At 38.7% G+C, this 12,100-nt stretch overlaps 1 protein-coding gene across 1 annotated transcript; it reads left to right on the forward strand.

Annotated features, from left to right (window-relative positions):
• The first annotated feature begins 3,209 nt into the window (after positions 1–3,209).
• On the forward strand, positions 3,210–3,797 carry LOC117336417 (proline-rich protein HaeIII subfamily 1-like). Its single transcript, XM_033896960.1, has one exon. It carries the CDS (start codon positions 3,210–3,212, stop codon positions 3,795–3,797), a length of 588 nt encoding a protein of 195 aa, XP_033752851.1.
• Positions 3,798–12,100: the final 8,303 nt, after the last annotated feature.

A 12,100-nucleotide genomic window follows, 5' to 3' on the forward strand; every position in this document is an offset into this window, starting at 1 on the left:
AGGAAATTGTAGACATATTTATACACACATCTTTCCATTAATTTGCCAATAATAGACAATAAAGATATTGGACGGTAGTTACTGATAACAGAGGGGTCATCTTTTTTAAAAACAGGTGTGACATGTGCTTTTTTCCAGGGAGACGGAAATGTAGATGAGGTAAGTGATAGATTAAATAGTAGCTGTAGAGGGTAACTTAAAATATCGGCGGCTTCCTTTATCAATCGAGGACTTATCAAGTCAGGACCAGCCGCCTTTCTGGTGTTTAGAGAGTGTATTGCGTCGAGAACGTCTTGTCGAGAGATAACAATGTTAGCAAGGGTGTGAGGAGGTTGAAGTAGGTCAGGAGGGTGAATATTTGTGTCATTAATGGTAGATTGAGAGGAGAAGAAATTGTTGAATGCATTAGCTTTTTCCAGATCGTCATATATAATGCTATTGTTTACAGTGATAGGGGGAATTGAGCTTTTTTCAAAAGAGTTAGTCATGAAGTTATTTACAATTTTCCACCAATCCCTTGCACTAGTGTTAGTATTATTGTTTAACTTATTATAGAGTTTATTAAAGTAATCACTTTTGGATTTACGAATAGCATCAACACATAGATTTCGGAGTTTTCTAAAATTAGCCAACAATGTATTTAATTATTTGATCATTTCCAACTGTTTTCATATTAGACTCTATTGTCATTTTGATATGCTATTATGTAACGTCACTCTATATTATTATATATATAGGTGTCAGATTTATATAAGTGTTTTGACACTTGTTTCTGATTCCTTTTTGTATACATTATATGTAGTATTTATATTGTTAAATGGAAAGACAAATAAAACACAGTTTACACTAAATCTTATGTTTTTTTCTTCTGATAAGTGGTATCCTTTTACCGTGAAATTGGATCTGGTGACACCAATTCATTATTTGATTACAATGTGGAAATGCGCAGAAGATGGAGCGCGGACAAGACAATGTGCGGAAGGACGGACGGACAGAAAGACCCAACCCAGCCGGCCACCTCGGATTCCGGTTGGGGGACTAATGAGCACTGGCTTAACAATAACATTAAATACTCTCTTAGTTTGCTACCAGTATCAGAAATTACCAACATGCAGACTACAGAAATAAATTTATAGTGTAAACATCTGTTAGAGGTACAAATATGTATCTGGCGTATTTGTGACACAAAAAGTTTAAGTGAAAAGGAAGATAAAAAAAACCCACCAAACCACATGATTTAAGGAAACTTTGGAACTTGAGAAATGTCCTTTCTTAACAATACTTACTCGAGAATATGTATGAGAAAATATTGCGAAAGAAAACGATCAAGAAGCAAACTTGTTTAAAAGACCAAAGACACTTACTGCAAACACGGACGGGCGGCAAAGGTCCACTTGTGAGTAGTGTGTTGTTTGTCCACTTGTGGGGTGAACCGTCCAAGTCGAACCAAATTTCAAAATCAGTTTTTATTTCCATTCATTCCGTCGCTTAATAGGCACTTTCGTGAGATTTATTACTGAACAAGAGGCCCATGGGCCTAAACGGCCATCTGATAAACACTTGCAGAAGGGACATACCCATCAATCCATAATCATTACAATAAATTGTCTTCTCGCAGCCAGTTATGTTTCAGATCAAATTTGGTTTTAATCCGTTTTGGCTTAAAGCCACATACTCACGAAGAAACATATATCAATATTTACATTTTGAGCTTTTTATAGTTTTCGGACTTAATACATACCTAACAGATTATCGTGAATCAGAAACTGAAAGAAAATGTGTATTTTTGAAAGTATAGGGGGAATTCCCCCCCCAAAAAATAACTGTGGCTGCCGGACCAAGTTTCTTAGGAAAGGAAATGATTCGTTGGAACTTAACGAGAGAAGAAAAAGGAATTGACTCGAATTCCGATTTTTCCGGACGTCTACTGGATTGCTGGTTAGCTTTTGAACATTGTCAACTTCACAGATCTAAGATTTTATCGATGTTTTGTTGTATGCATATTGCTACATTTTAAAATCAAGTATTTTGTTCAGTTACCTGGGTATTACGCAAATATTCTGTTAATATGTTTAAATGAAAGCATTATTAGGCAAAGTTCACGTATGCTCGGTATGTGAACAACGGCCATGTGTGTAGTTTATGTGCAGTGCACGTTGTTATAGCTTCGATCTCGAGATAAATATAAATGCGGCGAGTTATTTTTATACACCGATGTCTCAAGGACTCCCCCGGTCAAGCGTCCAGGCCAGTGGTCATTTTAATGTTGGGGGAGTGTGAAAGAGCATCTTGGATTGCCATTAATACACGTGTGCAACTATAGAATTTTAGGTTGTTCGGGAGTATGTGGCTTTAAAGGAGGAGCAGCATCTTTAAGAAAAATGTCAGCAAAGTTCCCATTTTTGGACCACGCCCCTCTGTCCCATGGGTCGGAGCAGCCTCGTTTATATCAATCAGGATTGTCCTTCCCCATTGATGCTTTTAAAGCAATATTTAACCTAAGTGCTCCTTTTGGGGGCCCATCCTTTATTTATATCATGATTGCCGTCTCCTTATGATGTTTCAAACGAACTTTGGTTGTAATACATTAAGGCATTAAGGATGAGTAGCATTTTAAATAAAACAATAATTTTGGCAAAGTTCCCCTTTTGGGGCCTCTTCCCTCTGTCCCCAGGGGTCAAACCAGCCTCATTCATATAAATTTTACACCAAATTTGGTTGTAATCCACTGGAAGGTTGAGGAATGTAGGGTTTTAAAGCAAAATTACAGCAAAGTTCCCCTTTTTGGGCCCTACCACTCGGGGCCCCATTGGTCGCACTAACCTCATTTATAAAACAATATGATTGCCCTCCCCCAATGATGATTGACATTAAATTTGGATGTAATTCACCCTAGGGTTAAGGAAGATTAAGGTTTTAAAGCAAGATTTTAGTAAAGTTTCCCTATTTGAGCCCTGCCCTAGCTTGTCCCTAGGAGTTACACCAGCCTCGTTTATATAAAATATTATTGCCCTTCCCCAATGACGTTTCACATCGCTTTGGAGGAGTAGCGTTTTGAAAGTAAAAGTCTAACGACACAAGGCGCTCAGCGGATGATGACCACTAGGACGGCTGAGTGATACCCCTACAGTCTCATCACCAGAACCAGGATGGCTAAATAATATAATTTCTCTAATCACCACGACCAGGATGGCTGACAAATAAAATTTATGTCACCATCAGGATGGCTGAGCGATACCCCTACAGCCTCAACACCACCACCAGGATGGCCGACCAATTCCTCTACACTCTCAACACCACAACCAGGATGGCCGAGTGAGACCCCTACTCTCTCATCACCACCACCAGGATGGCCGAGTGAGACACCGACACTCTCATTACCACCATCAGGATGGCCGAGTGAGACACCGACACTCTCATCAACACCACCAGGATGGCCGAGTGAGACCCCTACTCTCTCAACACCACCACCAGGATGGCCGAGTGAGACACCGACACTCTCATCACCACCACCAGGATGGCCGAGTGAGACCCCTACTCTCTCAACACCACCACCAGGATGGCCGAGTGAGACACCGACACTCTCATCACCACCACCAGGATGGCCGAGTGAGACACCGACACTCTCATCACCACCACCAGGATGGCCGAGTGAGACCCCTACTCTCTCAACACCACCACCAGGATGGCCGAGTGAGACACCGACACTCTCATCACCACCATCAGGATGGCCGAGTGAGACACTGACACTCTCATCACCACCATCAGGATGGCCGAGTGAGACACCGACACTCTAATCACCACCATCAGGATGGCCGAGTGAGACACAGACACTCTCATCACCACCATCAGGATGGCCGAGTGAAACCCCTACTCTCTCATTACCACCATCAGGATCTTACTTGTACCAATACTCTCATCACCACCACCAGAATATCGGAGTGATACCCCTACACTACCATCACCACAACCAAGATGGCCGACTAATACATTCGCCTTAAGGACTAACCATGCGGATGCCTAGGGGAAGCAGATTATGGCAATATTTTGCCAGTTGAGTTATGATTGGTTGGTTGAAAGCTCAGTTGACCATGATATAGACATTTTTGTAAGTTATTAAATTTGGCTTCTTCATTTTGCCCTTGTTTGATCGATCTGAGTTTGAATTAAAGTTTCCTTGTCATTCTTAGTATTCTTTTTTATTTCCTACACTTGCGTCCATCTTGGTTTTTTTTCTCTTCCTTTCTATTTGGCAGGCTTTTGAACTATTTGTTTTACTGTCTTTCGATTTCGTTCATGTTCCATATCGATGAATTGGTGTAGTGTTCAGATAATGAAGTAGGACAGTTTTTCTTTTAAACCACCTGATGTAATTAGGGATAAACAGCATATGTCCTGGACTAGATCTTACGGGTAATCTAAAACTTTTGAGCATATTACATGTATGTTCCAGTTGTTCTCTTATTAATTTGTTCTTAATTATATAAGAGGTTCATGGCTTTAGAGATGGTAAAGGAGTGAGTTATTCTTTTTTTTTGATATCCACTACTTGTTACCTATCATCAAGTACCTGTTATTAATTGGGCCCATCTGATCAATCACTTGTTGCGGACTCAAGAGTGCGAGATAATAAATATTGTACATTTTACTTCCTCTGAGAGTTCACTCCAATGCTTAACAACTTTATGCAGTTCTTAAGAAGATGTTTACATAACAAGAGGCCTAGGTGGCCTGCAGTGTTCGCCTAGTTGGATTTGACCAAATGTCAAAAAAAATGTTTATGTTCATTTCATTAATAGCTTCATTTGTTTATGTCAAACAGTGCTATTTATGGTTGTGGTGAAGCAGGGATCTCAACTACTTTAAAGATATAACCCACAAACGCAGTCCAGGCTCCCTAGGGGTGTGAAAATAACCCACAAACGAAGTCCAGGCTCCCTATGGATGTGAAAAGTCCTCCAGGCCTATTTTCACATCAGGATTGTGTTTATCCCTTGATGCCCAACAATGCTATATATGGTTATAGGATGGGGATCTAAACAGTTTCAACAAGAGATCCTAGAGGGATTTTTGGGATCACCAATGCATGATCCATATCAGTCAAATGAAAGACTGATCTTTTCTCTTCTTTTTCCTTCTTTCACTCTTCCTTCAAAACATTTAAAAACTGTATATGACACAATATAGAGCAGAAGCAACCTGCAGTTATCAAAATCAAAGAAGGCCACTTGTCGGCCATGTTGTTTTCAGATTGGTCCAGAAATGCAGTATGCACAACAAGGCACCAAGGGAAACTTACATATGAAATTTGGGTAGGATACCTTTATTACTTTATGAGAAATAGCAATAGCAAACTTCAATTGTCAAAATCCTAGATGACTTCCTGTCAGCCATGATGTTTTCCTATCAGTCCCAAAATACAGTATGCAAAACAAGGGACCAACGGGAACTTGTATATGAAATTTGAGAAAGAATGAGAAATGTCAAAATAGAAGTTGGTCAATTGTCTGGCATGTTGTATTCTGATTGGTCCCAAAATGCAATATCCACAACTAGGGACAAAGGGGAACTTACATATGAAATATGAGAAAGATCCCTTTGAAACTTTCTGAGAAATTGTGATAACAATCTTCAACTATCAAAATCCTGAGAATGGACAAAATGGACTGAGACCGACGATTGACACTGCACCACAGCATAAGCGCTCCAGTCCTTTGGGCCAGGTGAACTAACAAGAGCTGTTGGAGAACAGCATAGCTCGTCTCGCAAATGTTTGTCAATAAATAATTAAAATATATTAATTGGAATGGTTTCACAAATTACATTAATAATATTTATATTGTTTACTTGATCAGATTATGCTTTGTGAATTCATGCAATTTTCAAAACCATACCAATTTATATATATATAAATTATTTATTGACAAACATTCGGGAGACAAGCTATGCTGTTGTAGATTAAATGAATATATCAAATACAAATGTAATTGCTTTTGGACATATTTCTTTAATTTTTTGACAAAATATTATCCTAATGAGAGTTGTCTCCCTTGAAAAATGTGGAACGGTATAAATTGTCTATTGTGAGCATTTTCACATTGTTTTATGTTCAGTTTCACGCTGAGAAGGGATAGTGTAACTCCATAGGGACTCTTTTACCAAATATCAGCACCCTAGTGCAATCATAAAGTGATGTGTTAAATAGCTTTCAACATTTGCACAGAATTTTTTAAAAAATGTGTTTTTTCCCCAAAAAAATATTTCAGTTTAACTCCGGCAAGGGATAGTTTAACCCCCACAGGGAACCTAATACCATGTATCACTATGCCTTTCAACACTCACAATATAAACTTAACAAAAAGTCCAAAGATTTAAAAACAAAAACAAAACAAGAGATCCCAGAGGGATCTTGGCGCCCACCATTGAATGTTCTTCATAGGTTCCATGTCAGATTGATCTTTTCTCTACTTTTCTCTTCTTCTAAGTCTTACTATTCTGTGTAAATTCAGAAGAAACCTCTAGTACTTTTCAAACACGGTAAACCTATATATAAAATTTAAGATTAAGGCACCAAGGGGAACCTATATATGGAATTTGAGAAAGATTTCTTCAGTACTTTCTGAGAAATAGCCATAACAAACTTCAATTGTCACAAGAGATCCCAGAGGGATCTTGGCGCCCACCATTGAATGATCTTCATAGGTTCCATGTCAGATTGATCTTTTCTCTACTTTTACCTTCATTTTACTAATCTGCGCAAATTGAGACATCCCTCCAGTACTTTTCAAACAAGGGAATCCTAGCTATATAGGAAATTTGAGATTTAACGATAATGGCTGTTTGTTTGCCAGGTTGTTTTCAGGACAGACTGGTCCAAAAATGCAATACAAGGGACCAAGGGGAACCTACTTATGAAATTTGAAATTTGAGAAAGATTCATTCGGTACTTTGAGAAATAGAGATAACTCTGTCAGCCATATTGTTTTCCAATTGATCTCAAAATGCAATTAGCATAACGAGGCACCGAGGGGAACCTCCATATGAAATTTGAGAAAGACCTCCATATGAAATTTCAAAAAAATCCATTCAGTACTTTCTCGGAAATAGCGATAACAAACGTCAATAGTCAAAATCAAAGATGGTTGCCTGTCGGCCATGTTATTTTCAGATCGGTCTCAAAATGCAATATGCATAACTAGGCACCAAGGGAAACTTACATATGAAATTTGAGAAAGATCCCTTAAACACTTTCTCAGAAATAGTGATAACAAACTTCAATTGTCAAAATCCAAGATGGCTGCCTGTCGGCCAGGTTGTTTTCAGATTGGTCTAAAAACGCAATATGCATAACTAGGCACCAAGGGAAACTTAAATATGAAATTTCAGAAAGATCCCTTAAATACTTTCTCAGAAATAGTGATAACAAACTTCAATTGTCAAAATCCAAGATGGCTGCCTGTCGGCCATGTTGTTTTCAGATTGGTCTAAAAACGCAATATGCATAACTAGGCACCAAGGGAAATTACATATGAAATTTCAGAAAGATCCCTTAAATACTTTCTCAGAAATAGTGATAACAAACTTCAATTGCCAATAAACCAAGATGGATGCCTGTCGGCCATGTTGTTTTCAGATTGGTCTAAAAACGCAATATGCATAACTAAGCACCAAGGGAAACTTACATATGAAATTTCAGAAAGATCCCTTAAATACTTTCTCAGAAATAGTGATAACTTCAATTGCCAATAAACCAAGATGGCTGCCTGTCGGCCATGTTGTTTATCAGATTGGTCTAAAAACGCAAAATGCATAACTAGGCACCAAGGGAAACCTACATATGAAATTTCAGAAAGATCCATTCAGTACATTCTCAGAAATAGCGATAACAAACTTCAATTGTCAAAATTCAAGATGGCTGCCTGTCGGCCATGTTGTTTTCTGATTGGTCTCAAAACGCAACATGCATAACTAGTCACCAAGGGAAACCTACAAATGAAATTTCATTAAGATCCATTCAGCACTTTCTCAGAAATAGTGATAACAAACTTCAATTGTCAAAATCCAAGATGGCTGCCTGTCGGCCATGTTGATATCCGATTGGTCTCAAAACGCAATATGCATAACTAGGCACCAAGGGGAACCTTCATATAAAATTTGAGAAAGATCCCTTCAGTACTTTCTCAGAAATAGCGATAACAAACTTCAATTGTCAAAATTCAAGATGGCTGCCTGTCGGCCATGTTGATATCCGTTTGGTCTCAAAACGCAATATGCATAACTAGGCACCAAGGGGAACCTTCATATAAAATTTGAGAAAGATCCCTTCAGTACTTTCTCAGAAATAGCGATAACAAACTTCAATTGTCAAAATCCAAGATGGCTGCCTGTCGGCCATGTTGTTATCCAATTGGTCTCAAAATGCAATATGCATAACTAGGCACCAAGGAGAACCTTCATATAAAATTTGAGAAAGATCCCTTCAGTACTTTCTCAGAAATAGCGATAACAAACTTCAATTGTCAAAATCCAAGATGGCTGCCTGTCGGCCATGTTGTTTTCCGATTGGTCTCAAAACGCAATATGCATAACAAGGCACCAAGGAGAACCTTCATATAAAATTTGAGAAAGATCCCTTCTGTACTTTCTCAGAAATAGCGATAACAAACTTCAATTGTCAAAATCCAAGATGGCTGCCTGTCGGCCATGTTGTTTTCCGATTGGTCTCAAAACGCAATATGCATAACTAGGCACCAAGGGGAACCTACATATGAAATTTGAGAAAGATCCCTTCAGTACTTTCTGAGAAATAGCGATAACAAGAATTGTTTACGGACGGAGGGACGGACGGAGGGACGGACGGACGACGGACCATGGACGCAGGGCGATTTGAATAGCCCACCATCTGATGATGGTGGGCTAAAAACAGATTTAAAAAGAAACAAGAGATCCCAGAGGGATCTTGGCGCCCACCATTGAATGATCTTCATAGGTTCCATGTCAGATTGATCTTTTCTCTACTTTTCCCTTCATTTTACTAATCTGTGCAAATTGAGACATCTCTCCAGTACTTTTCAAATAAGGGAATCCTAGCTATATAAGAAATTTGAGATTTAACGATAATGGCTGTTTGTTTGCCAGGTTGTTTTCAGGACAGACTGGTCCAAAAATGCAATACAAGGGACCAAGGGGAACCTACTTATGAAATTTGAGAAAGATCCATTCCGTACTTTGAGAAATAGAGATAACAAACTTCAATTGTCAAAATCCAAGATGTCGGTCTGTCGGCCATACTGTTTTCCAATTGATCTCAAAATGCAATTAGCATAACGACGCACCAAGGGGAACCTCCATATGAAATTTCAGAAAGATCCATTCAGTACTTTCTCAGAAATAGCGATAAAAAACTTCAATTGTCAAAATCCAAGATGGTTGCCTGTCGGCCATGTTGACTTCTAATTGGTCTAAAAACACAATATGCATAACTAGGCACCAAGGGAAACCTACATATGAAATTTCAGAAAGATCCATTCAGTACATTCTCAGAAATAGCGATAACAAACTTCAATTGTCAAAATCCAAGATGGCTGCCTGTCGGCCATGTTGTTTTCGGATTGGTCTCAAAAAGCAATATGCATAACTAGGCACCAAGGGAAACCTACATATGAAATTTCAGAAAGATCCATTCAGTACTTTCTCAGAAATAGTGATAACAAACTTCAATTGTCAAAATCCAAGATGGCTGCCTGTCGGCCATGTTGTTTTCAGATTGGTCTAAAAACGCAATATGCATAACTAGGCACCAAGGGAAACTTAAATATGAAATTTCAGAAAGATCCCTTAAATACTTTCTCAGAAATAGTGATAACAAACTTCAATTGTCAAAATCCAAGATGGCTGCCTGTCGGCCATGTTGTTTTCAGATTGGTCTAAAAACGCAATATGCATAACTAGGCACCAAGGGAAATTACATATGAAATTTCAGAAAGATCCCTTAAATACTTTCTCAGAAATAGTGATAACAAACTTCAATTGCCAATAAACCAAGATGGATGCCTGTCGGCCATGTTGTTTTCAGATTGGTCTAAAAACGCAATATGCATAACTAAGCACCAAGGGAAACTTACATATGAAATTTCAGAAAGATCCCTTAAATACTTTCTCAGAAATAGTGATAACTTCAATTGCCAATAAACCAAGATGGCTGCCTGTCGGCCATGTTGTTTATCAGATTGGTCTAAAAACGCAAAATGCATAACTAGGCACCAAGGGAAACCTACATATGAAATTTCAGAAAGATCCATTCAGTACATTCTCAGAAATAGCGATAACAAACTTCAATTGTCAAAATTCAAGATGGCTGCCTGTCGGCCATGTTGTTTTCTGATTGGTCTCAAAACGCAACATGCATAACTAGGTACCAAGGGAAACCTACAAATGAAATTTCATTAAGATCCATTCAGCACTTTCTCAGAAATAGTGATAACAAACTTCAATTGTCAAAATCCAAGATGGCTGCCTGTCGGCCATGTTGATATCCGATTGGTCTCAAAACGCAATATGCATAACTAGGCACTAAGGGGAACCTTCATATAAAATTTGAGAAAGATCCCTTCAGTACTTTCTCAGAAATAGCGATAACAAACTTCAATTGTCAAAATCCAAGATGGCTGCCTGCCAGCCATGTTGTTATCCAATTGGTCTCAAAACGCAATATGCATAACTAGGCACCAAGGAGAACCTTCATATAAAATTTGAGAAAGATCCCTTCAGTACTTTCTCAGAAATAGCGATAACAAACTTCAATTGTCAAAATTCAAGATGGCTGCCTGTCGGCCATGTTGATATCCGTTTGGTCTCAAAACGCAATATGCATAACTAGGCACCAAGGGGAACCTTCATATAAAATTTGAGAAAGATCCCTTCAGTACTTTCTCAGAAATAGCGATAACAAACTTCAATTGTCAAAATCCAAGATGGCTGCCTGTCGGCCATGTTGTTATCCAATTGGTCTCAAAATGCAATATGCATAACTAGGCACCAAGGAGAACCTTCATATAAAATTTGAGAAAGATCCCTTCAGTACTTTCTCAGAAATAGCGATAACAAACTTCAATTGTCAAAATCCAAGATGGCTGCCTGTCGGCCATGTTGTTTTCCGATTGGTCTCAAAACGCAATATGCATAACAAGGCACCAAGGAGAACCTTCATATAAAATTTGAGAAAGATCCCTTCTGTACTTTCTCAGAAATAGCGATAACAAACTTCAATTGTCAAAATCCAAGATGGCTGCCTGTCGGCCATGTTGTTTTCCGATTGGTCTCAAAACGCAATATGCATAACTAGGCACCAAGGGGAACCTACATATGAAATTTGAGAAAGATCCCTTCAGTACTTTCTGAGAAATAGCGATAACAAGAATTGTTTACGGACGGAGGGACGGACGGAGGGACGGACGGACGACGGACCATGGACGCAGGGCGATTTGAATAGCCCACCATCTGATGATGGTGGGCTAAAAACAGATTTAAAAAGAAACAAGAGATCCCAGAGGGATCTTGGCGCCCACCATTGAATGATCTTCATAGGTTCCATGTCAGATTGATCTTTTCTCTACTTTTCCCTTCATTTTACTAATCTGTGCAAATTGAGACATCTCTCCAGTACTTTTCAAATAAGGGAATCCTAGCTATATAAGAAATTTGAGATTTAACGATAATGGCTGTTTGTTTGCCAGGTTGTTTTCAGGACAGACTGGTCCAAAAATGCAATACAAGGGACCAAGGGGAACCTACTTATGAAATTTGAGAAAGATCCATTCCGTACTTTGAGAAATAGAGATAACAAACTTCAATTGTCAAAATCCAAGATGTCGGTCTGTCGGCCATACTGTTTTCCAATTGATCTCAAAATGCAATTAGCATAACGACGCACCAAGGGGAACCTCCATATGAAATTTCAGAAAGATCCATTCAGTACTTTCTCAGAAATAGCGATAAAAAACTTCAATTGTCAAAATCCAAGATGGCTGCCTGTCGGCCATGTTGACTTCTAATTGGTCTAAAAACACAATATGCATAACTAGGCACCAAGGGAAACCTA

This window comes from Pecten maximus, chromosome 1 (genome assembly GCF_902652985.1).
Source record: "Pecten maximus chromosome 1, xPecMax1.1, whole genome shotgun sequence".
NCBI lineage: Eukaryota > Metazoa > Mollusca > Bivalvia > Pectinida > Pectinidae > Pecten > Pecten maximus.

Excerpts from the sequence above, each read along its gene's own strand:
- LOC117336417 (XM_033896960.1), top strand. The coding sequence starts at position 3,210 with ATGTCACCATCAGGATGGCTGAGCGATACCCCTACAGCCTCAACACCA.